Source organism: Scomber japonicus, chromosome 1, assembly GCF_027409825.1.
Source record: "Scomber japonicus isolate fScoJap1 chromosome 1, fScoJap1.pri, whole genome shotgun sequence".
NCBI lineage: Eukaryota > Metazoa > Chordata > Actinopteri > Scombriformes > Scombridae > Scomber > Scomber japonicus.
Window position 1 is genome coordinate 17,005,074 of NC_070578.1, and position 27,498 is coordinate 17,032,571.

Sequence of the window (27,498 nt, forward strand, 5' to 3'; positions counted from 1 at the left end):
CACACACACACACACACACACACAGATTGCGACTTGACCTTGGGGGAAAATGATGCTATGACAGCGAATCAATTTTTAATAGCAGCTACGATCCCTCTCAGGCCACAAGCTGTGTGCGTCTGTGTCATGAGCGAGCTTGTGCAAGTGCATTTTCCACTGGCATTAGTGTGTCCGTGTGTCCTCATGTCTCTCTGGATGTCTGTGTGTCTTGTATCTAAATGAGTGAGTGAGTCTGTTACCTCGTAAATGAAATATTAATGCTGTCAGTATTGGCAGAGCCGGAGTGTGTAAACATCACATTATGCCCAGCATGACCTGATTCTAAATACTTCCATGTCTGTTTTTCTTTTTGTGGAGATATTCCTTATCTGAATTGAGGGTCTCATCATAGAGGGGTACGTACAGTATCATGCTGAGATTGTAAATTAATCTGGGCCTCTGAGACAAAAGCTACACAAATTCAATCTACTTGATTTAAATGTGGTAGCAAACCTGTGAGCCAGGTAATTCAATTCTTCTTCAACCAAAAAGCATTCATTTTACCCTTGGCTGATTAATTTATAGCATGAAATAACACAAATCACTCACCATATTGAATGATTGCAGTTCTCCTGGTTGATACTCATCGGTAAAAACAGTAGTTCGAAGTTTGAAGTTAGTTTCAGGCTACAATATGTACAGATGTCTATATATACATATTTTATAATATATACATATTTTTTAATAAATAACTCTCTCGCCGACAACTTACGTTCATATACAACTAAATTGCATTCCCAATTATGTTATTTCGACGAACGTAATTACTGCCTGGATTATATTTCACATTTATACATTGCACTGAAGTCGCAGGAAGGAGAGCACACAACATTTTGACAACAGTTTTGACAACCCCAGTTTGCATCTTGAGTCCAGTGTGTGGTCTGACTTAGGCAACAAAATCACTTTGGTTAAAGTTAATGAAAAATCATAGTTTCTCTTAAACCTATTAAACATGTTGCACTTCATGTCACTGTACAATATGCAACTTGCCAGATATGTTAATTGACAACATTTTGTCATTATGTTGAGAGAAAATGTACAGTAATTCAGCATTTTGCTGTAAATTGCCAAGTCAAAGCAATGGACCATTATATTCAATATGAGCTATAATTTGTAATTCCACACATAAACTGAAAACAACTGATGTTTATAGCAGTGGGGAAAGCAGTGTCTGGACAGGGGTTAATCATAGCTTTGGCATTTTCTTATGGTCAACAAATCCCATGAGAAGATCAAAGCCAAGAATGTGTTAGTGTCTCAATACTTTCTAATCCCCAAGTTTACTCATTCAATTTACATTTTTAAGAGCAGCTCACAAATTTTCATTTTAATACTAAAACAGCTGAGAGGAATAGATGTTAGCAAATGTTACTCAGGCAGTAGTAAAAAGTGTTGTTGGCAACCACTTTCAGCACAGATTGATACACATTTGGTGCACTAGGGAGTATGTATGGCAGCAAGACGTGTATGTGGCATTAAAGGATAAACTACAGTGTTCATCGTAATAAACGGAAAATGTCACCCAGAGAAATGGTGTGGTTCATTTATGTTTTAGTTTTTGGATGACAACAGAGTTTTATGGCACAGAGGAATAAACCACTAAAACAGGCGTGATTCTTTAATCTTTAATAAGAATAGTAAAACCATCACCAGCCTTATACTTTAATGTTAGAAATAGAGTGGTTTTTTTTTAATTGTACAGTATAAAGGCAAATAACATTTTGTTGAACATTTAATTTTGTTAGTGTAGTTATCTTGGACGGTCCAAGCTGTGTGTGTTTTGTTATTTCATCATTTCTACTGTAGTTGCTGAGCAAACATCTCTGTAGTACATCAAACTGAGAATAGGCAACATGGATCTTACAAGCTCAATGGGAATGAATAAATTAGTTAAAATTAGAATTGATCTGAGACCTGAAGTTGCTATTCCCATATGGTATTTGTATCTCTCTGTACATGGGTTTGCACAAATGTGTGTTTCTGCAGTCTTTGGCAACCAATTAGAGCTCAGTCTCAGTCTCTTATTGATTTTCCAGCCAATAGTAATGAAGCACTGCTGTGAGGGACTATTGAACAATCTTCTCTCTGCTCAGGGTTGTTTGTTGCTGTTTAGCTGAATTCCTTTACTTAAATTGGCTGGAAGACTTCATTGTTCCTGAGTGTGGTGTACAAAGTGGAGGGGCAGGAAGAACAGTGTATAAGGGATCGGGTCAGTTTCTAAAGGCCTCAACATCTGTCACTGCATGTACCCTTTAGCATGAATATGAACCCTCAAGCTGTTCCAGACATGTTCAGCAGACTTTTATGTCAGACACGGTTCCTTAAAACACAAATTATGCATAATAAAATTAATAATCATACATGCTGAGACACATTTTACGAGAGCACAGATGGCAGTTGTCCTTAATAGCAATTAAGAGTCAAAGTACAAAAAATTGTCGATGAAACACTCACTTCTCCAAAGCAGTCTCCAAACCCCTGTTGTGTATTTCAGCTGCTCACCACTCTGCATCAGCATTCACTGCAGCACAAACTGTAAGAAGAAAGACCAAAGTATTGAATGGATGGCAGGAAGAGGCTGCGATTTGTCTTGTCATTTGTTCTGAGAAGGGGAGAGAAAGTGAGACAGGGATAAGAGGGAGATGATAAAGAAATGGAGGGAATGGAGTGGGTGGACAGTGATATCGAGCAATGCGATTTTTCACACACGAAAAGGGAGATTGAAGACAGGAGAAGTGTGTACGTGCTGTGAAACTGAGAGGCTGTGAGAGCCGGGCGGAGATATCTGGTAGGGAGAATAGAGGAGGGGGAAAGAGGGATGAAGGGATATGTAGGGATCAAGAAAGACATGGACAGAGAGAGAGTTGTGTTACTATCTGGAGAGTTGTGTTGTGTGTGACCTATTTCTCTGCATCTCTCTTGTGAAACAAACATCATTACCTCTTCCTTGCTTTTCACCATTGCTCTCTTTTATTCAATAAACACAACAAAGAGTCCATTAGTTTTGTGTGTTGTCGTCAAGCTGTTCCTGAATGTATGTGTCTGCATGATATTGGCTGTGAAGCTTTGCCACATGTATTGATTCACCGGTGGAAGTAGGCCAAGGATCTTCTGAGAATAGTGTAGTCGTGGGTTTAAGTACAAACACAACTGAGCTTGACTCAGGTCTAAACCTCTTAAGCTAAGCATTGAGCCCAGATGTTGCTTTCAGAGCCAACAGGTGACTTTAAAAAAAAACGTTTTTAACTAACCCGGATGTATTAACCATTTGTGGCACTTTTATAAAGGAGGTTCAGTGATGTGCTTACAGCATAAATAGTTGGGGGAAAATTACATCTCATGAAGCTGGAACAATAATTGTTCTGATGCATCAATTTCATCCCAACAGAGCTTTTAAAAGGGGTATGTAGGTAGATGGCATCACATACATCCTCAATATTTTGAGAGATGGATGTTAAATAGCATTATGGCCCCATTTAAACCTCAGTCTCATACCCACCCACTCACACACACACACACACACACACACACACACACACACACACACACACACACACACACACACACACACACACACACACAAACACACACACACACACACACACACACTCTTACCTTTCACACTCTTCAACATGAGGAGGAAATGGGCCCCCCGGGGGGGGACTTTACGCCTTGTAAAGCTTGCAATGGTAAGATCCTTCCTCAAGGCTCTTACTGATGTGATGGGCTCTTTTATTGGGGTCAGCAGAGGGCATAGCACCGAATGTAAGTGTGTGTGTGTGTGTGTGTGTGTGTGTGTGTGTGTGTGTGTGTGTGTGTGAGACATAGAGAGAGAGAGAGAGAGAGAGAGAGAGAGAGAGAGAGAGAGAGAGTGTGTGTGTGTTTGTGCACCGCTATGGGATTTTTTTATTAACCACAAAATGTTGACCTGGCATTAAGCCATACTATCCTAGGTTACCTGGGTCACCAAGGTTACATATTTATTGCATTCAGGAGGCTCTTCAGTTTATCTCACATCCATGAATACAAGGCATCACTTTTAAATTTACACATACACATCATTATCTTCATCTGAGAAAGACACAAACACTCAACACAATGTATTGAACCAGCTCTCTTAAATGGCCCATGGACCATTTAATGCTGCAACCAAAGGAAAGCCAGTTAATGTGTTATTAGGTGAGTGTGAGTGAAAGAGAGAGATAGAGATAAATGTATATATACTATCTTTTTTCTATCTTTACTATCTTATTAGTTACCAGCTAAACGCAGGCTTTATGCTCATATTCTTTATGTAATACACTTGATTTGAGATGAGTTCAGTCATTTTAACATGACCTTATTCTGGTTTCCCTTTACTTTTTTGCCCCAAGGCCATGATATGATATACACTACCGGTCAAAAGTTTTAGAACACCCCAATTTTTCCATTTTTTTATTGAAATTCAAGCAGTGCAAGTCCAATGAATAGCTTGATAAAAGGTAAGGTTACCCAAAACTGAAAATTATACATGATAGGCGGCTCACAGGACAACAGCTTCAAGCACAGGTTAATAGTGGTCGTAGTAAGCAAGTCTCAGTTTCAACTGTGAAGAGAAGACTTGGAGTTGCAGGTTTGACAGGTCGAGTTGCAGCAAGAAAGCCATTGCTAAGACGTCAGAATAAGAATAAGAGGCTTGCCTGGGCCATGAAACACCACCAATGACTACTGAAGACTGGAAGAAGGTGTTATGGACTGATGAATCAAAATTTAAAATATTCTGTTCATCACGCAGGAGTTTTGTACGCCGTCGAGTAGGCAAAAGGATGGTTCCTCAGTGTGTGACATTAACTGTCAAATATGGAGGAGGAAGCATGATGGTCTGGGGCTGTTTTTCTGGATCCAGGGTCGGCTACCACAGCATTCTGCAGCACCATGCAGTATCCTCTGGTATGCACATAGTTGGTCAGGGGTTCATCCTACAGCAAGATAATGACCCAAAACATAAGTCCAAGCTATGCCAGAACTACCTTAGGAAAAAAGACCAAGATGGTAAGCTTGAAAACATTTTGTTGTTCACTGGTGTTCTAAAACTTTTGACTGGTAGTGTATAACAAATAATTTGTGGCAAGAAAGGATGTGGATTAAAAATCTGGTATGTATAGATTGTTGATGCTATAACAGTACAATTATATGGTGGGAAATTACTCCTATTTGCTTGAGAGATCACGTCAAGCTACATATGAGCTAGTGCACAATAGAATAAGTATTAAAACAAGGTTTGGTCAATTACATCTGAAAATACTAATGGAAAATATATTTTCAGCATTTGAGAGGCACTGTGATCAATAGACTTTTATTTTGCTCATTAGTTTTCTTTTCGCTGATTTGTGTTCCTTGTTTACCCATATTTATTAATTTATGATTCCTGTTCACAGTAAATGGGTCTGTTGGTATATATATATATATATATATATATATATATATATATATATATATATATACCAATATAAATATAATTGAACTCATTAACAATCCTTGCTTTATTCTTTTAATGCTTTAACTCAGAGTGCAGTGGAGTTTAGAGTAGCGCTGAAATGATTAGTTGATTAATGGATTCATATATTGTCAGAAAAAGAGAGAGAAGCCTCTTTAGGTTTTGGACTGTTGGTTTGATAAAACATCTGTAGACATCAACCTTGTACTTAATTTGAAATTGTGATGGACAAGTAATGAAAAAATTGGTAGATTTATCGATAATGAGATAAAACGTCAGAAGTCATGAGTGCTTTAAGAGTACTCAGTGATATTATAATCCCATGGTGGTGTTTAACTGGAAGCGCAGTGCAGAATCACACTTCAGACGATGATTCATCTGTGCTAACAAGCACAGACAGAATATCTCTCCTCGTGCTGCTCTTTTCCTCTTAGGAGCCACATGAACACTGTAGTCTTTTCATCTGCCCTGCACCTCTGCGCACTACAGATATAAAACACTCTGATGATTAGAAAACACAAAAAAACCAGAAAAAAACAGATTTTTCTTTTGTTGCAGTACACTGTTAGGTAAAGTTGAGTTATCACACATTTAATAGTATAAGATTATAAAATAACAGAGATGATCCTGCTTATTTCAGTCTGTGACAACTTATTTCTTGCAGAAATACAAAACTACTTATACTCTATTCATCCACCCATCAGTTATATATACAACACTTGGTAGCCTACAGCCTGTCTCAGCATGTATTAGGGAGAGGCGGTTTACACACAGATGCTGTATCCTCATTAATGTTTGGATCTTAAAGGATATGGTCTAAACATGTGTCCTTTGGAGGACTGAGGGCGAGGCTGAACCTGTGCTTCTTCCCCGGATGAGACTGTAGTCTCACAGAGGCCAAATCAAATGATGCATGTGTGCAGTTTCTGTCAACTCATAGAGTTAAGAATATAAGGATGAGAAATTGCTTATCTCCTGCCTGTCAGGCTCTGCAGTGTAAACTGTCAGCAGCTTTGTTGTTTGCAGGATATTCCGCTATTTGCATGGCCAAAACAATCTGCTTTGTGCCATCCACATTTCAAGCTGTAGCCAATTTACTGTGAACTTCCAGTAATTCAAATTTCACAGTCTGGTCATCATACATGACCATGTTTGTACACTGTAAACTCCAAACAGGCTGAGCCTGTTACATCCTTGTTGTTGAAGATCCACATATTTTTCACAGTTTTTGATCTGCCTGGACGTGGGTTTATATCTCCTTACGTTTCAGGTTATCTGATGTGTTGAGATTCAACTTTTGAAAGAAAACAGTAATGAAATATTGACATTAAATTGTTCAAGATTTGGCAATTTACAAACAGGGATGATAAAATGTAGAACATGTACAACATGTAACAAATGCGAGGCACAAGTGGTGCAGTCAATGCCCCAAATAGACCGGGGAACTTAAAGCTAAAGAGTCAGGGACTACTGATGGACTGAAAAGTTTTTGATTGGTTTTGCACTTTTTTATTGTTTTGCAAAGATGAGGTAAATTAGATTACAATCAGATTAAAAAAAGCAAACACCTGGTTTGAGACAGAATTTTTGCTCAAGTCAAAACAATAACACAGCACAATTAAAGATGAAACAGGATCAATCAATGTCACAGTGTCAGTATGAGACTTTGATGATCAGGGACAGTTGTCAAGACTGAATCATATGCACTCACAGTATCTGACGCCAATCACCAGCTTTAAACTCTCTCTCTTACTTGTCAGAAGCGTAAATCTTATGTGAATCTTCTCAATAACATGCAGCGTGTAACAGGAAGAAAGTGCCATTGAAAGTGGTAGAGAAATGGACTGAATGAGAGAGAAAAAGACTAATTCACCCAGATGAAAGAGAGGAGTAGTAATAATAAACAGCTAGAACATACCCCAAACTTTAAAACATCTCCAACTAACAGAGAAAATGTTGCTTATGTGGTATAATGTTCTGGATTGCACTCAGATTTGATGACACAGCGTTTTGCTTCCTCCGATATCAAAGAAAACAACAGTTGCTGTCATGCGGTAAATTGCGGCTGCTAACAGTTTGTGACAGGAGTGGGAGGAAAGAAAGAACGAGAGGAGGAGAGGAACCTAAAATAGGATTCCTGCACTTCAGGCTTTTGATGTGTGGCAATGAGCTGCAGGTAGAGGAGGAAGTGGGTGGGGGAGGGGGGGGGGGGGGGGGACTATGGGGGGCAGAAAAAGGAAACTATTTAGGATAGAACATGACAAAAGAGTGACGGGTAAAGGAGGAGAGGGTAGAAAGAAAGGAGCAGAAGCACTTACAGGGGAATAAGGTGATGAGGGAAAGAGAAAAGAGAAAATGAAAGAGAAAATGTGTACATACAGTGCTCATGTAAGAACAGAACAAAAAAGCTGAATGCTGTCACTCCTTGGGAGTCGATTGTCACAGCTTACGTGCACATTAGTTCAAATGCCTTCTGGCAACATTCCCTCAAAAATGTCAAAGCTGTTCATGCGTCACATTTTGGCAAGTCTCTGCAGAAAAAGCTTTCAGTGTCTTGAAAGTAACGAAGAATTGGTTAATTAGTGCAAGAAGTGTTAACCAACAAGCAACGTGAAAACCACACTTTATTCTCAGAGAGTCGAAAGAAAAGTGCTAACGTGAGTCATCTCTGAGGAGCTGCAAAGACATTGCCAAAGTTTTTACAAAAAGCCCTTTACTTTTATCACACATTTTTGAATGTTTGAATGTTTCTCTTATGTCTCTAGTTTCAGATCAGATCAGAGATTTATCAAAAATAACAAAACAAACCAGTGAAATAGTTTATGGTTTGTTAAATCTCTGTATTATGTAATGGGAAGACTTGTAAAGTTGTTTTTGGCCTTTTTTATTAGTTCTATTTAAATGTGTCTTTTCTTACCCCTTAGGTGAAAGTGATGGTACGTGTGTGTCCAGTGTCCCGGTCGGATGCAACTGAGTCCAGTTCCTTTCTCAAAGTGGATCCCAGGAAGAAACAAGTCACTATCATGGACCCCTCAGCCAATCAGACATCAAGCACTGCCTCCCAGAAAAAGGCAGGAGCAAATCAGGTCCCTCCAAAGATGTTCAGCTTTGATGCTGCGTTCCCTCCTGACGCATCACAGGTAAGAGAAAAGAGTTTGTGGCTTAAAGGACTTAGGAGTGATTTTGATGTAAAATCACATGGCAGTGCACTGACAGGTACAGGTACTGAAGGTTTTCTTCAATCCCAACTTTACACAAAAAACAGACTGTAGCCGTAATCATACCATATTATACCGACCACATTTGGTGTGTCAAAGTGGGAAAAACGGCTTATGTCAGACTCCTAGTTACAGTTCCAAGTTGGATATTTGACATTTCTGATAGCTACATATGTCTACTTACCCCCCAAAAAATCACAGTAGAGTAAAGACTCTTGTGACAAAATTACTAACATTTTAATGAAATTCACTATTAATAATAGCATCAATTCAGCTAAATCAAAAGCGGTTTCACTGTGACTCATATTTGACACCTTTCATTGCACAACATGATAGAAGTGGTTGTAGCTGTAACAAAAAGTAATTATAACCATTGTAAAGACTTTATGAACTGACAAAAGGCAAACACACAACACCAGTGCTCAAATGGACCAGTTGTATCTGTATTTTTAGGTATTTACAGTTTTATTACCCTCTCTGCACATCTTTCTTAATTTCTCTCTCTGTCTGCCTGTTGTTAGGCGGAGGTGTGCGCGGGAACAGTTGCCGAGGTGATTCAGTCGGTGGTGAATGGAGCAGATGGCTGTGTCTTCTGCTTTGGACACTCCAAGCTGGGTAACAGTCACACACAGACTCACACACAGGCAACAAAATTGACGCATGTGTGGCTGGCGAGCCATCTTTAATGTGTGTCCGTCCGTCAGTGTGAGTCTGTCTCCACTGGCCCTCATCTATCAGAGAGAGAAAGAAGAGGATTAGTGTGTGCTGAAGCTGAAAGCTCTCTCAGTCTGCTCTGTCTTCCTTTTTCTCTCCCTAATCCTCCGGAAGCTGGTTTTTAGAGAGGCTGTCTTAAACAGGGTCAGGACCTCTCCCTGCACACTGCAACATGTCTGCACCAACACACACACAGGCACAAACAAAGACCCCCCCCAACCATCACCAATACACACTCATATTCTTCAACCCTGGGTCAGCCCCTGTTGTGTTTATTCCTGTACTTGCAAGCAGTATTATCCTTCTTGGCTTGTGATCTTCCTACATCCAGTTGGAGTGTCTAAGTCCCCTTGAATTGCTGGGAGAGGAGAAAGGCGGAGAGTTTAAACACTGCAGTTCACAGGGGCGGATTTAGTGATTTGAAGGCCCAAGGCAAAGTCAGTCATGGGGTCTCCTTAGTGCCCACCCTTTGTCTAAATGAGAATGTTGGTACTGGCAAGTAATCAACACTTTAAACTACTACTACTACACTAACAATACTGTATCCTGCATTCAAGATTTTACTTTAACTGCAGAAGTATTATTAGCACACTGTACATTTACTTAATGTCTGTTCAAGGTGAGGCTAATTTTAGCTACTTTATATACAGCTGTATAGTTTAATCTATAGAAATGTATCATATGCAACAACTGATTGAGGGGGTGGACTGTGTGAAACCTCAATGGATGAACTTTCTAAAGTAGTGATTTGCTACAATTTTATTTGCTGATCATATATTTTGTAACGTACATGTACCTCTTAACTACAAGGATGACACTTGAGTATATGTACTTGGTTACCTTTCAACATGTGGTCTTAAGGAGGTGGATGACTTCATTCACCAGATTATCTGACATGAACTGATCACTCAACCTTTCTCCCTGAAAGCATGTTTGTTTTCTTATGGCCTACGAATTGACTCTCCCGCTTCCTTGAATGCAGTTTTACTTATATTGTCATCATTGTCTTTGTCTGTTTCCTGAGAGTTTGGTGGGAAGAGGGTTGGTGCTCCCATCATCGATCAAGTGAGTCGATGCAACAGGAAAACATTGGTAACTGTCCTGCTAGCTGTTTCAGAGAGAGCAACTGAAAAACAGATTACCTTTTGGAGTTTTACAATCATTGTTTCACTAGTTTATTCTCTTGAAATGTGCACTGTGATAAATGCACTGTTTGAAGCTGTGTTAAATTACAAATATCCTTGAGGAGTGTCTGTACAAGGCTGAGAGGTCACAGCTGCTCCTCTAGTGATGATATACTCCATCAATCTGTAGAGCATGAGAAGATGGATTGTGCAGTACATTGGCAGTACTTTTTTGAAGTGCTTTGGGACCCTTTTGTAAATAATTTTGGGTTAGAATTGTGACATAATTTTATATGTCTCATATCTAAGCATCATTATAAATGTATAGCTGTTTATTGCCGACTTTGCGTAATGCTAAAGTCCGCCCCTGGCAGTTCAGGTGGCAACACTTGTTTTAACTGTTTTAATAGCTGAGCCATTTACTGAAACAAGCTGTGATGCAATTTCAGTGTAAAAAGAAAAAATACACACACACACCACTGTGTTTTCTTCATTGTGCTGCAGGGAGTTTGTCCCTTCTGTAGTAACAGTAAACTAATTCATTAATTATTGTCAAATTATGTTTTCGTCTTTCTCATTTATTTTATTAAATAATTTAGCCTTTTTTTTTACAACTGGGTCCTTATTTTGTTTTTTGTTTTTTTTATATCAGATCTGTTCATTTGCTGCATTCAGGAACATATCAACATGGGTACAATAAAGTCTGAGATTATTTAATTAACTTTATATGGATATTAAGCTGAAAAAGAACATATACGTAATGTCTGTAATAATCCCTCATTGAGTAGGAAAACCATGAATATAACAACAACTATGATAAGAACAGCGGGTGATATGTTTGACCTGGAAGTCAATCTGTAAACTGTGATGCATACTCAGCCAGCACTTTATCGGGAACACCTGTGCAATCTAATAAAATCAACAACAGCTCTGCCATTAATTATACTTTTACGAAGTTTATACATTTTCAGTTTTTGTTCACATTGTCACATAACAGCATACTGTTTATTACTGAGGTCATAGTGGGTTGTGGTGGTGTACTGGAGTGCATTATATTTTTATAGTGCATTATTATATTGAAAACTGTTACTAATATTTTGCCCCCCTCTTGTATTGAATGGACAAAATCTTAGGAATCTGATTGCATTAGAAGCGCAGGTGTTCCTAATAACGTGGGCACCCTGTATATTTACAACAGACAGTTTGGGAAATAGTTTGACTGTTTGCCATCATTTTCTCTCTCAAACAGATACAGCTTACCCAGGATCTGTTTAAAGCCTGCGTCTGTCTCCTTGTGAAATTCTATTCTACTCAATTCTAGCAATCTAATTATCTTAGTCAGTATAAATAATATTATTGATAAAGTACAGAAATAAGATCCAAGTTGCGATAAACAAGAATTATGTCTTAAATTTGGTTTTCAAGGTTTGGTTTTTCCAGTCCTGGGCACCTCCTCTCCCTCCCACAGACACATCAAACAAACAGACGCACGTATAATCACCGCATCTCTCCCAAGACACAAACCCAGCATGTTTTCATTTAGCTGTCAATATTGACACATGAAAAACGCCTGTCGTGATCCATAATGATGATTCATGCTGTATAATATGAGTGAGACTAGAAAAAATATGTCTAACACGCCCCAAAGCAGACCTCTGATTGTCAGTGTGTGATTGTGCTGACTGATGTTCAGTAACCGGTTTTGGTCCTGGAAGCGGTTTTATATGATTGAGAAATCCATCAAAGACTGTTTGCTCTTTTAATCAATTTTACTGTTATTGGTAGTGCAATGGGGCTACCTTGACTTTGCTAGTTTCAGTTTAAATGGCTGCTGCTGTAAAAGCAGATGAGATAATTCTTTGTGATATAGCTCACCTTAGGCCATGGATCTTAATGAGGCTGCATTATAAGGGTTTTACCTTTTTTCTAATTAAAATGAGGAAAGTAACACAATGAGCATTTATCTTGGGCTCTGTGGCCCTTGGCTGTAGACACATGTGGGGGCTCAGACAGAGATAAGTCTACTTGTGCACACATATGCACACTTTCACAAAGAGTAACAAGGTTTTCATGGAATAGAGAAAAAACGAATAAAAGCTCAGATGATACTGAAATAAATGGATGAACTTTAGGAATTTAATTGAATCCTCTATTTATAATTTATGTCTGATAGATTTATTATTACGCCATAGAAATGATGATTCAGTACCGCCTTGTTCTCTCACACACTTTCTTGCCGTCAACTGCTTTATAAGACCAATTACCAGGAATATACATCAACCACACACTATGTGTTATTGCCTGTAGCAAAGCATCACTATGTAGTAGTGTTGTGTTAGTCAGTGGAGAAGTCATCAAGCTGACCATGTCTTGACAGCCTGAGGTAGTCAGAACAGAAGGAAACACTGTAGAGGCACACAAACACTCTCGTAGATGTGTAATTTAAGGCTTTCTCATACATACAGGCCTGAAAGGTAAAGAAGTGTTGTTCAAGTGCTCTTCGGTTATAACAGAGATACTATAACAGAGCTATAATGAGTGAGGAAGTCCATCTAATGTTTTAAATAAAAAGAAATCAACTGATAAATGAGTTAAATTGGAATAAATGACCCAGTGTTGTTCTTTTGTGCAGCTGATTACTACATTTAAAAGACTCTTCAATGACATATTTACATTATTGTGTGGTTCTATCTGGAACAGTTTGAGCGTCACACTTTAAAGATGTTAAATAAACAGTATAAGTGCAAACCTCCTCTTGTGCCAAATAGAACTCTTTTTGTGTTTTTAACAAATTCCCCTCTTGTTTAAAAGGATGTTTTTGTGACAAATCATGAAATGCATCTTTGTTTTGACAGTAAGTCTAGATGCTCCAGGAAACATTGAGGGAGAGTGATGTAAAATTACAGTGTATATGACAACCTCCCCTCCATCTTATCTCTGAACAAATCACACACATTTCTTTACCCTGCATCACAGGAGTCAGGCTTTTGATATCCTGTGTTTTTGTACAAGTGTTCATGTAGGTGTGATTGTTAGGTGTGACATATGGCTTTGTTTAGGTGTGTGTTTGATCTCCAACTCCTGACAGCCGGAGCAGGTGCAGGGGGGTAATCATGTTGTGGCTCAAAGGGACAGATCTGTAGGCCCCATGTGCACATGCATGTTCAGGCACTCAAACACACTTTATATGCACATTCACAATGATATTTCCTGTGAGTCTTTTTTGATGATGTTCTTTTTGACATATCATCATTTTCGATTCATTCTTCCCTTTCTTTCTGTCTGTCTCATCCAGGCAAATCCTACACGATGATTGGCCGGGATGACTCTCTTCAGAGTCTGGGTATAATCCCCTGCGCTATCTCCTGGCTGTTTAAGCTTATTGATGAGAGAAAAGAAAAAACAGGAGCTCGCTTCTCTGTTCGTGTGTCTGCTGTCGAGGTCAGTGTTACTGATGAGATTTCAATTTGAAACAGTCCCTGCAGAGTCAAACAGGTGCTGTTACATTGGTGCAGGCATTTTTGAAAGGAGTCTCTTTTCTAAGTAGTAGTGGCAGTCATGCTTGCAAGAACACACTACATTACATCAGAAAGTGCCCGCCGACAGAAGTAGGCTAGACAGTTCCCTTTAAATTTGTCTGAAAAGACTTTTGTCTTGGAACGATGTGGGAAAATATTTTGGCAGAAAATAAAAGATAGTGACTATCACTATATTACACAACTTTTTTATGATATAGAGTTCTCAGTGTGTGTTTGTATGTGTTTGTATGTATTTGTGTGTTTGTAGGTTTGGGGAAAAGAGGAGAACCTTAAGGACTTGCTGTCTGAAGTGGCTACAGGCAGCTTACAGGATGGGCAGTCACCTGGAGTCTACCTGTTTGAAGACCCCATCTGTGGCATGCAGGTATAATCAATCAATCAATCAATCTTTATTTGTATAGCGCCAAATCACGACAGAGTTATCTCAAGGCACTTTACACATAGAGCAGGTTCTAAACCGTACTCTTCAGGTTTTAACTTTAAAGAGACCCAACATTCCCACATGAGCAAACCTTTGGCAACAGTGGCAAGAAAAAACTCCCTTTTAACAGGAAGAAACCTCAGGCAGAACCAGACTCAAAGTGGGCGGCCATCTGCCTCGACCGGTTGGGGTAGAGAGGAGAGAGAGGAAGGATAGAGGAGAGAAGCACAATGAAAATCAACAATGAAGCTAGTAGGTCCGGGACATGGAGTCATCTGGACATCTACAGGCCCAGATTACCTGTGAGACGAGAAAGCACAGACAACTCCAGGAAAGGAGTTTAGGTTATTGAATGCATTAATAGTACATGACTGTTATGGATATAGATAGATGGACAGAGAGAGAGAGGGAGGAGGAGTGAGGAGCTCAGTGTGTCATGGGAGTCCCAAACACACATGCACACATATAAACATCCGACAGCTGCATTGTTTTATGCAATATGGCTTCTGTAGATTGAATTCTGAATATGTGTATGTGAACTGCTCCGGGGCTTGTATCAATATGTTTTATTTTTGTTTTTATAGCCTCAGGCAGTTGTTTCAGCTACCACAGGTTTGCACACCGGCACTTGTTTACACACTTACTTTGGAGCAGCAGATATCATATGAGAGGCTTAGTATGCCCACAGAGTCTTTTTGCGCTGGGCATTTCTAAAACACTCGGTTTAGAAATAGCTGCTTTTGACAGTTCATTTAGAATCAGTCAGAATGAGTTTAGTTTGGTGCAAATGTTTCTTCAGCTATATCTGACGTAATATTAAAAAGTCTCTATCTGATATTAACTTAAAGACAGACAAAGCCAAAACATGAGCATAAAGTTGGACAAAGGATCACTGACATGCAGGGGAATCATTGTTATAGACTTTAGGTAACTGGCGTTGGTGCCCAATAAGAGGGCAGACATAGAGGAGCTGTGTGTGCACACAAAATAAAATATCAGACCATAATTTGAACTTTTAACTGATTAACAAGATTTAGACAAAAAACTAATTCTGATTATCATGATAATTATCATCATCCATTTTTTAAAATGAGCTTTTTTGTGTTTGATGTTTTGACAAGTTGGTAACTACATACCAGTGTGACCCAGTCTGAACAGTGTGCAGTGTACAGTGCTCTATACTGGTATGGCATGTACATGTTTGTAAAGGGGAGCCAAACACAACTGAGTGACAGACAGCGTGTTAATGAGTGGGTGTGTGTGTGTGTGCATGTGTGTGTGGTTGCAGTTATATGTTTATAGGATTAGAGGGTCTGATACAAGCACATCTGTGTAATCCTTAACTAATCTGACATAATCTCATCAGTAATGATATCCTGCAGTACCACACACATTCACTCTCTGTATTACTCGTCTCTCCTTTCCTCTATCTATTTCTCTCACACCTGCAGATAAATTAGAAATGTTTTAATTGACTATACCAACTGTGATTTTTTTTCTCTTTCTACACATTTTCCAGCTCCAGAACCAGTCAGAACTGCGGGCTCCAACCCCAGAGAAGGCAGCCTGGTTCCTGGATGCAGCCATAGCAGCTCGACACAGTAGCAGACGTCCCAACACCACAGAGGAAGAACACAGGAACTCACACATGCTGTTCACGTTACACATATACCAGTATCGCATGGAAAAGACAGGCAAAGGAGGAAGTAAGTATTGGCTTCGACACTATTATTGCTTTCATTAGTGTTTTATACTGGCCCCACTTTTTCTAATGTTACTATTAACATTAATACTTCATAAGCTATTACAGCTGCTTCAACTACTGCAAATAATACACAATCATCACTGTTGTTATCATATTGCATGCAGCCTGCTGTGAGCCCCACATCTAGCAACATGAACAGAATCAAAATAGACACAAACATGCTATTTAATATTAATATATTGCTTCACCACATGGAAGAAATATGATAAACAATAATGACAGATCAATCTATATACGTACTGTATAGTCACTATGGATAAATAGGGAGCTAAAGGATCTAAATCCTTGACAGAGTTGTATACTTACCTATTATAGACTGTATGATCCCTATATAGATTTTCTGTTTATATTAATTCACAGATTCACTCTTGTCTATATAAATAACTGGGTGTTAATGTCAAGCTTGTGTGATTTTGACTGTTTGACAAAGACACATCTCTGACAAAAATACCAGTGATAATAGTGCGATAATAATAACATTCAGTGCACGCACATGTGAGAGAATAAGACAGAAATATGTCAGTGTACTGTCTGTGCCTACATGTGCGTAATACAGAGAGAAAGGTGAAGAAATCACATATAGATAACAAGATGTTTGATGATGATATACACACCTAGTGTTCAAAAACTGGCTGGCTGGCTCACATAATTACAATTTTTAATAATATTAACCTTTAGAGGGCTAGACTTTCCATTACATCACTACAAACATTCATAAACAACTCAAGCTATGACCTTTGCTAATGTTGGTACATCATTTTATGATTCAAATAAGGAGATTGTACAATATGTCAGTACTGAGTTTAAGGGGTAATATTTTTATACTATTTTTTTTATAGCACCACATGGTCTATACTACTAAAACGACCACCATTGTTGATTCACAGTATTATTGTTGACTTGTTACAGTAATTCATATATACTGTAATGTTTATGCATAGTAAGTGGTCCGTATCTCCACATACATACATAAGAGCTGATGCTGTGTGGGGAAATCTATACATCTGCCTCTGTGACAGATTGTTGTTGCAACTTAAACTTGGCATGGTCACTACAGTGAAAGACTCATTTGTTTACAGATTAAAATGTTTACATAACTTTATCCTGTCTCTTTTCATCCTCATCTCACCCCTTTCTCTATCCTTATCTCTCTTTTCTCCTCCACTCTTCACCCACTCTACCATCTTGTTAGTGTCAGGAGGTCGCAGTCGACTCCACCTGCTAGACCTGGGCAGCTGTGATGTCAAAGTACTTGGAGGTGGAGGTGGTGGAGGTGGGAAAAGCAGAGAGAGCTCTTCACCTGGCTCAGCCCCTCTGTGCCTTTCTCTGTCAGCCCTTGGAAACGTGATCCTGGCCCTGGTCAATGGGAGCAAACACATCCCATACAAGTAGGCATGTGTGTGCACAGGTGTATGTGTGTGAGAGGAGAGGAAATGTGCTGTGAATAAAGAAAGGAAATGAAAAAGGTGTACAAGAGGCTCACTCGACAATTTGGAGGACGAGACATGGAAAGGAGTGAAGGGCGGATTGAGGAGGAAAGCAGAATGTTTTGGAGCTGGTGCAGAAGAGGAAAGGAAAGCAGACGACAGATCTCATCTTAAGCTGCTTTAGGTTCTGAGGGATTTAATGTTATAAACAACAACAGCTGCTGTCGTTATATTCATCACATTCATTTTGCTGGTTAATTGACTAGCAGTGAGAGCAAAGGAGAGAGAGAGGAGAAGGAGAGACAATACAGACAGAGACTGAAAACTGGGGTAAAGAAAGGCAAAAGACAAAAGGCAAAAATTAAAAAAGCAGAGATAAAAGTGTATTAATAATTATATGTATGCCTAAATGATATACTGTATGTGTTTTTGTATAATTGCCGTATTGTAATGTTTATGCCCAGGCAGTACAGTATATGGATCTGAAATGGAATTGTAAATATCTTCTTTTTACCTTTCCCTTCATCTAATTCCTCTTTTCTTCCTTCCTTCCTGCTTGCTCTTCCACTCTCCTTGAGGCTGTGTAGCTCTGTGCTGCTTGCTGGGTTAATTTAATCACCAGCTCTTGCATTTACATTGCAAAACAACCCACTACCTAACACTGAAGCTGTAAGCAAAGCGTTGCGGAGCTTTGCTTTCTGTGCTAGTTTGGCACTGGTGACTCAGACTGTTGTGGGATTTTGATGGGATTTGGACTGGCTACCGATGTATGCCGTGTTTGCCACCACTTCTCTATAACCATGAACTGACAGTGATTCTGTGGCATTATTGTCTAAGGAGCACAACTAAGCTGAAAACTGTTGGAGTGTGTCACTGCAGGTTATAGTCAGCAGGAAACATAAGAGTTGCCAACACCTGTTTAATTAAAATTTGGCTGTTATTTTTGAGCAGTAAGCCTATTAGCTCCAATATTCTATCTGTAGGATTTATCACAGAAAAATGGCACTGTATAAAAGGTGTGACATTAACTAGCATTGGGAGACAATGAGGTACAAATTATAAAGATCATCTTAAGCAGCACCTCCAAAAATAGACAAACAAGAGAAAAGTCTACAGCCATGCTAGTTTGCTTTGTAAGGCTGTTAGCTAAATGCTAACATCTGCATTCTAAAATGCTCACAATGACAATGGTAACATTATGATTATCAGATGTTTACATTGTAAACCATCTTAGTTTAGTATGTTAAATTGGAAAGAATCGCCAATAAGCACTAACCACAAAGTGAGGTTTCAAATGAGGCTTTCATTGTAGTTTTACAATATTTGATAATAAAAGTATAAAAAATAAGCCAAATTATGATTGATCTTTTAGAAGCCTAACGAATTTGTCAAAATGTTGGTGACACTAGACGGAAAGTTAGGTGATCAAAGTCATTAAGATTCATCCTCCGGGGACCATGAATGTACAAAATATCATGGTGGTCCACTTAATAGAAATTAAATTATTTCAGTCTGGACCAAAGTGATGAATCTAGCAGCTTTCTGAAGGACATTGTTATTCCTTGAAAGGAAATCACTCAGCATTTTCTGTGATGTGTCAATACTGGGAGCAATGGACACATGACCAAAACCAAAATATCCATTTCAAATCCAGTTTGAGTCAAAGAGCTCTGTTCCAGTATTTCATCACAGCTAAATATGGAGCATACCTCCCAGCACTTCTACTTTTAGGAGTCTCATCCTGTCCTCACAATCCCTCTTTTTTCAGTACTTTTACAAGTGGATCAGTATAATTTTGGACATGTATTTGTATCTTCCCATTTAAAGAAAAGGGGGAGATACTTATCTGTAATGGCAAACTCTTCACTGTGGCTCTTGCCCAGACAATAATCCAAGGATCTCAGCATGATGCCAGGCAGCCAGCAGTCTTGGAAGACTGACATTTGACCCACAACATGCTCATGATAATTTTAGACTCTGTCACATACATGAAACATCAACATTCCTCGTCAGGGACTCTTTACAGTTCCTTGTACACACTCAGCTGATTTGTTGTAATTCCTGGCAAAGTTCCCCACAGCCCTGCACTACCTGGCGTCTCCCTGCAATACAAGACAGATAGAACAAGACAGGGAGTCAGGGACACCGTCAAATTGTCTGTACTCCAGTTTCCAGTTTGATAATCACAATTCTGAGCATTGGTTTCTTGTAATAAAGGGGATATAGGAATTTATGTGCATCATTCATTCAAGGCTGGTCTACAGCTACATAGAAAGTAATCCCTCCTGATAAAACTACACCAGTAAATCTAGCAGAGGCTGAAATGTAGGATCTAATCCTAGGTACCTAGCACTTGAATTAACATGCAAATGAATACTTCATGAGTCACGAATTTACCTACATTAATCTGAGGGGGAGATATAGTGAACCAGAGATAGATCGAGGGAGAAAGAAGAGGGTTTGTTGAAGCCTGAGGCAGCAAACAGAGGAAGAAGAAGAGAGAGGAGAGGAATAGCGCATCAACGAGAAAGAGGAGGTCAAGATAGGAGAGTGTACAAACTTGCGTTAGTGTGTGTGTGTGTGTGTGTGTGTGTGAATATACACATGCCTGCGGGCTGTGTTTTTAGAAAAAGGGGACAGCAGCATGAGGTATTGAGCCACAGAGGAGCTGTATTCTCTGTCAGCCTGCAGGCCTCAGCACGTGCATGCACACACGCACACGCGCACACACACACACACACACACACACACACACACACACACACACACACATATATGTGTATATATATATATATATATATATATATATATATGTGTATATATATATATATATATATATATATATATATATATACACACACACACACACACACACACACACACACACTCATATACACACAATGGGGCTATGAATGACTGCAGTAGCCCACCCAGGAGAAAGTCTTTTCTTAAACACACAGCCTAGTTTTAGTCTGCCATCTGCTTGTATAATCTTTCTGGGTGATGGATCATCTCTCAATATTAGACTACATAATATCCAGAGTGCTTTTCTTAAGACTTTATGAGCTTGAGTCTGGACAAGCAACCTTTTTGTTTTGGTGGTATTAATCAATGAACATAATCAGTAATTTGCATCAATTTTGCCTTTTGAACCTTTCAGCCACATTTACATGTATGTGGTAGTATTATGTTATTATCATATAGCGCCTCTATGTGAGATCTTTATTCTTTCGGTTGATGATTAGCATCGTCTCCAACTGTTTGAAAATGTTCTGCGGTCTTGTGACTGAGACAAGCTATTAATAATCCTTTGTCAGATGTCAGATACTGTATGTGTAGCCATCTGTTTGAAAATCGATCAGTTTAGTCACATGTATGACTGTGTGTTTCCAGTGTGTCTTTGTGCTCACATCTTGGTGTATGTGTGTTACTAGGGATAGCAAGCTGACCATGTTGCTAAGGGAGTCGCTAGGCAACATGAACTGCCGGACTACCATGATTGCTCACATCTCTGCCTCACCCAGAGATTTCTCAGAAACCCTCTCCACGATCCAGATTGCATCCCGCGTCCTCCGCATGAAAAAGAAGAAAACTAAAGTCACTGTGGTGAGTTTTACTAAAATCTTGATGCTTCTTTAAAATTCAGAGATAATTCGGCTTAATCTAATAAAACTAAAACTTTGCCTACGTTAAGTTCAAACAGAAGACAATTACAGTCACTGTATCAAGATACCATAAACAGCTGTTAATCATCTTCTTCATCTTCTGGATCTTTATCATCAATTAGATGTTAAAGTGATATTACTGTGAAATATGACACGTTCTTTTGCTGAGGTGGTTTCAAAACATAAAACTTATTCTCACCTGGGAGAGCGCGAGAGAGAGAGAGAGAGAGAGAGAGAGAGAGAGAGAGAGAGAGAGAGAGACAGGTGTGCCTGTAGTGCTGCTGTTATCCTCTGTCACCACCACATGTCGTGCCCACTGATTTAAAAATTGCACAGCAGCAGAGTGTGAGATTTCTGTCAGAGCCCCAGAAATAGAGCTCCAACCATAGAAAACCAAGATCACCAGAATGAGATAACTTAATTGATCATTTTTTGATTCTAGGTAGGAATAATCAAATTAAAGTCACGTTAATGCTGGTGGGATATTTAGCAAGGGTGTTGTTGTCCAGGATATTTCTGAATCTTTTTTATTTTTTCTCCAGTCTTTCTCATCTCTCTCTACTGTGAACTGTCAATTAAAGACTGCATGTCTAAAAAGGGAACATTTTCTCTCTCGCCGTCTTTCTCTGCCTCCTCCCTCCTTGTCTCTGCTGCTATCATCCTGTTTCTCCTCAGCAATATACCTCCAGCTCCTCTGGAGGAGAGAGCTCCTGTGAGGAGGGTCGTATGCGTCGCCCGACCCATCTGAGACCTTTCCATCACCGTGGTGACACTGACTCAGACCTCCCATTGCTGCGCCTGTCCAGTGACCCTGACGAGTACTCGAGCAGCGAGCAGTCATGTGACACAGTGATCTATGTGGGCCCAAATGGGGCAGCGGTATCGGATAGAGAGCTGACGGACAATGAGGGACCACCAGAATTCGTGCCAATTATTCCTGCTCTGCTTCGAGGTAAAACATCAGAGCAGCATCAAACACAAAGTCAGGCAGTCGGAACCCAGAACAAGGTAATTTAAATCTAGCCATATTCAGAGTTAAGATAAGCCACAGTAATACACAATTGATGTAAGGATGCTGCTAGATGACTCATTTTTCCTGATTCATACTCCAACAGGTGCAGTCTCAGCCAGAGTGTCAGGACCAGCCCAGTGGCCCTTCTCAGGCCCTGCCCCAGCCTGCTCAGTCACTATTAGGGCAGCCATTGGCCCCCGTCCCAGAGGAGGGAGCTGAGTGCCTAAAATGCAACACTTTTGCTGAGCTACAAGAGAGATTGGACTGCATTGATGGCAGCGAGGAGGTAAAGAGAGTTTTGTGGATTTTTTTGTGGATTTTATGCAAAGAAACAAGAGAGAGGAAAAGTAAATCTGTTCTTTCAGTGTGATGGGTGATCTGTGGTTGATGGCATGTTGAATGTTTGACAAGTTGTTACAAAGATTTAATCAATTCAAAAGGAAAAAGGGTTTTTGTCTGCATTTTATTCTCTGTTATATCTGCATAAACTTCCGCGTGCTGTCACAGCTTCTGTTTATGTTGGTAACTTCCTTTGATGAAGCACATACTTTCAATTTTGTTGATGTAATGCATTTAATATAGGAATCCAAACTCGTTTTTCTCAGATGTCTTATTATTGTGAAAATATTTGTACACAGGCCTGATCTTAAGATGTCACTAATGCAGGTTAATGTGATGTTGCAGCTCAAGTAATCTTATTAGTTCTCATCCACCTAACCGAAAGCAAATGGAGTATTGATTTGTTAATCTCATCACGTTTTCTTGGAGAACAATGCACTGTTATTTTGCAATAAAGCTAACATGAGTGGAGAGCATTTCCTTTGTCAACTATTAAATCATTCAATCCCAGGCATTCTCATACCGTATGAAGAGTAGAGCCTAATCATTATTCATTCATCACTGTGTTCTTTTCTCAGGTGGCAAAGTTTCCCTTTGAAGAAGTTCCAGCTTGCAAATCAGGTGCCAAACAAGAGCCATGTCCACCTTCAACTGTTTCAACCTCAGCTCCTTCTGCTCCTGGCTCTGCTGCTGCAGTGGACACAGAGACCAAAACTGGTAAAGGCTTACTTCATTAATTACATATTATTTGTAAAAATACCAAAATTGGCACTGAAGGCTTCTACAGGCCAGTGTGACAAATGTATTATTTACTGTTTTTGTAACTCATCTTTGGGTCCCAACTCAGAAAACACTGTTCCTCCCACTGTCACTCAGGCTCCCCATGTGCCATAGGAGGTGCAGTGCAGTTTACCTTCCCCTCAGCAGCAGCAGCATCCCCTAGGAGGAGAACCAATGACCAGCAACTGCAGGAGATTAAGGAAGTGGTGGAGGAGGCGGAGCTGGCCCAGACAATGATCCACAGCCTCACTCAGAGTTCAGGTTCCCCTATAGTTACTGGTTCCAGGAGTGTGACAGGAAGCAATAGCATCACCTCTAACCCTCTGCACAGGGCTAAGAGCTCCCACCTGCATGACAGGTGAGGACACGTGGTGCAGTTTGCCAGAAAAGTATGTGGTTCTTTACATGTGCACCAGTATACTGAAATTAAAATGTCTCACTTCAAATCATTGTGCTCATCTGGTCAGGATGTGCTGCTGTTTTCCAGATTTACAGTGAAAGATTGATTAAAAAATAAAAAATAAATTTTATTGACACATCTTCAAGCACTTGACTGGAATTAACTGCTAGATAAAATGGAGTGTGGACTCAAAAATAGTAGCTAAAAGCTTTTACACCCTTGTGACCCTTTGTTTTTTTGTAGTTGTCACTATCAGTTTTTGGTTCGTCTTTAACTGGCTCGTCTTTTCTGTCACTGAACAGTCGTGAGAGTCTGAATATGGGCAGTAACAGTGATGGGAAGGCTCGCCCACTGGGATCACCACGCCTCGGCATCGCCAGTCTGACCAAAACGTCAGACTACAGGTGAACTACACAAAGACACAGTGGGCAATAATATTGACGAAGGAAATATTCATGTCATTCATTTATATAAAAACAAACTTCAGAATATGTCTAAAACATTGAAATATGAATATAAAAGTATTTTAAAAGTAATTTTGTTCATTCTTGCTAATGTTTCCACAGTATTATTACTAATTACTAAGTGAAACAGGAACAGGAATAAGTTAGATGTGGGTCTAATGTTTGTGAAGACGACAGCATGGATCTATCATGGCTCATCCTTGTATATCTCCTCAGGCCTCCGTCCTCCCCGTCACAGCGATGTAAAGTGTACACTCAGAAGGGCGTGATGCCAGCAACACCCCCCTTGTCCTCACACACTTTGGCTCAGGACGGCCAGGCTACAGATGCTTTGACCTCAGACAGTATGCATCTTTCTAAATGTTTATGCTTTAGAATTGTGCTCATACTGTGCCTTAAAATGCATGCTTGATGTTTGTGGTGTTTGATATTTTTACTTAATTATTTTTTTGCATTATCTTTGGATATCTAAGCTCATGTTATATGATTATCAGGCCTTAGCCAAATGTTCCAACTTGGAAAATAGTATCACCTGAAAAGTCTTAAATAATGCTGTTAGTGTATCACTTTTTAACAGAATGAGAATGTTAAATACAATGATATGCTATATTGGAGACCTAGGTTTTCTGTTTATATGGTAAGCTGTTTATTTTAGCATTTTCTAAAAATATTATTTTAAAGGGCCACACACTGTAAAACATTTCCTATCTTTGAGAGTGTTTGTGATTCTTCTTCTAAATTTAAACACAGACTGTTCTTTAAACTTCTGTGTGGCACTCCCATGTTAATATAATCACTCTCCGTACTTGTAAAAACACAGATATCTAGAGAGATTTGTTCTATCTATTTAACTTGTGCCCAGTTGGATACAGACCAAGTATAAACAACTCTGCTACTTGAATGTGACTGATAAATATTTTTGTACTGTCTAATTTTAGCAATGTCCAAGAATATTTCCAAAGTAGAAAAAGCAACTGCTAATTTAACATTGCTGTCAAATGTATTCAATATTTTTTGTTGTTTCATATTCTTATTGTAACATATTCTTAAAACATATGTGGACATACTGTATATGAACAGGGGCCTCTTTACACAAACCTCTCTTTTCTTCAACACCAGGTTCATACGGCAATAGCAGAGTTGACATAATATCTCAAGCATGAAAATGTACTTACCTACTGAGTCACTTGAGCATAATAAATTATACCTGCAAAAAGAAAGTAACAAGCATCTTCGTAAAGTGACACCAATTTCCTAAATTACTTCTGGGTGCCTGTACTCTACACTTGGAAAACAAAATGAACTATGATGCCAAATGTGTGTTTCTGTTTGTGCAGACAGTTTGGCTGCAGACAGTGGCCGTTCCTCCACTGAGTCCCTGCTGTCCAGGACTTCTCCTGTGGGCATGAGCCCACAAGTTCGAGAGCCAACTCCATCTCTGTCTGCCAGCCTTGGCTCAGCTGAGACACTTTGTGACGATGATGTCCCTCCAATACCCTTGGACACTCACAAGGATGGTGAGTTGCAGTAAACGCTGCTATTTTTACACAATAATAGGTTGTTGAAATGCAAAATAAGCAATTAGTCAAATGCAAAGACGAAAAATGTATGCCTATCCACACTTACGGCCAAGCTCAGCTACGATATGTGATAACATCCTCTTCATACTCCCACCCACTTTCAGTGTCAGGGCCATCAGTATCTGCAGGACCGGTTGGATTTCTTGGGGAGGATGAACTGGTGTGCACTATGGCCTCTGGAGGTGAAGAGGATCTTGATGTAACAGCTCTCATGGAGACTCAGGGCCTGACCTGTCGTCCAACGAGCATCATCAACTTCAACACTAACTGTTGCTCTGTCACCGCCCTCGCATCAGGCTCTCAACCCATCTGCTTTATCAGAGGCACTGCTGAGGATGGAGCTGTGGAGGATTATCATATGCCTACAGCTCTTGCATCAACCTCTGGGGTCACAGAAGTGGTTGCCATGGCAGAGGTTAGTATGATTAACTTTGCTCTGCATTTATAGAAACTCACACCACTTGGAATGTGGATGTGTATCCTAAAGCAGACTTAGTGTACAAAACGGACCTTTATGAACCAGAGGAACAAAATAAGAAACATTATCCACCATTACATTGGTCCATTCTGAGAATTGATAAACCTCCAGCATCTCCAGCATTCAAATTTACTCCTTTATAAAGTCAGTGCCATCACAACATCACGTTTAGTTCATTGTATTCTTGAAACATCAGGTATTTATAATATTTATTATATTGTAGGTGATAAAATGAAATCTTAACCACTAGAATTTGAACATGGGCCAATGAAAATTGCCTTTTTGTACTAGCAGGGTATAGCTTAAAATGTTTTTAGGTAAATTTTTATCTTTGCATTGCATTGAATGTGTCATATCAAGTTATTATATTACTTTTTGCAGGTGGCAATGGCCAAGCTTCGTATAGAGGGTGAAGCTTTAGCCTCAGGGATGTCTAACTGTGGTTCCCCCATCTCCTCCTGGATGAGTGATCTGAGTGTGGGCAGTGAGGCTGACCAGTCTCTCCACAGCTTCAGCCAGTCCCAGAGTCAGCAAGGGGAGGCTCTAGCTGAACCTGAACCCAACCAAAGCCTCTCTTTTGGAGGGGATTATTCTCCTTATGAAAGCTGTGGCAGCCCAAGAAGAGGGAGTCTGGAAGGAGAGGTGGTGCCGTCTGAGAACGGGAGTGATAAAGGAACTCCAACCAAGGACAGGCTGAGGAAACTGCCTCCCTCCATGCCTAAAACTACCATCCAATCTCTGACAGGACCTTGTAACCTATCTCCTTTCAAGGCCGCGATCAGTGTTCACCCATGTGTGGCTGTCAAACCCATGCTCATACAGGAACCCACCATCCTCTCCTCACCCACCAAGACTAACTTAATCAAAGACCCAGTCAAATTCAGTGCACCTCTTTTAGCGTCCTTGTCCAGTGATATGAGCTTTGAAGATCCTTGGTTGAAGCGTGGCATGGAGGAGGAGAGGTCAAGGGACCTTGTGTGTGAAGTGAAACCAGAGAAAAGGGAAAAGACTGGAGCTGGGAATGGGGACCAGCAGAGCTTCTATAAGGATGGTA

General features: G+C 39.7%; 1 protein-coding gene across 1 annotated transcript in view; it reads left to right on the forward strand.

The window, feature by feature from the left end:
- The window catches only part of kif26ba (kinesin family member 26Ba), an 85,537-nt gene that overhangs the window by 49,031 nt on the left and 9,008 nt on the right, over positions 1-27,498 (forward strand). The window contains exons 6-21 of the mRNA XM_053340151.1: positions 8,443-8,658; positions 9,258-9,351; positions 13,870-14,015; positions 14,361-14,477; positions 16,054-16,240; positions 17,492-17,687; positions 21,161-21,332; positions 22,067-22,399; positions 22,507-22,689; positions 23,321-23,423; positions 23,619-23,880; positions 24,225-24,326; positions 24,603-24,730; positions 25,724-25,903; positions 26,071-26,381; positions 26,826-27,495. Of these exons, the coding sequence (XP_053196126.1) occupies positions 8,443-8,658; positions 9,258-9,351; positions 13,870-14,015; positions 14,361-14,477; positions 16,054-16,240; positions 17,492-17,687; positions 21,161-21,332; positions 22,067-22,399; positions 22,507-22,689; positions 23,321-23,423; positions 23,619-23,880; positions 24,225-24,326; positions 24,603-24,730; positions 25,724-25,903; positions 26,071-26,381; positions 26,826-27,495 (3,400 nt within the window). The remainder of the gene's footprint in view (positions 1-8,442; positions 8,659-9,257; positions 9,352-13,869; positions 14,016-14,360; positions 14,478-16,053; positions 16,241-17,491; positions 17,688-21,160; positions 21,333-22,066; positions 22,400-22,506; positions 22,690-23,320; positions 23,424-23,618; positions 23,881-24,224; positions 24,327-24,602; positions 24,731-25,723; positions 25,904-26,070; positions 26,382-26,825; positions 27,496-27,498) is intronic.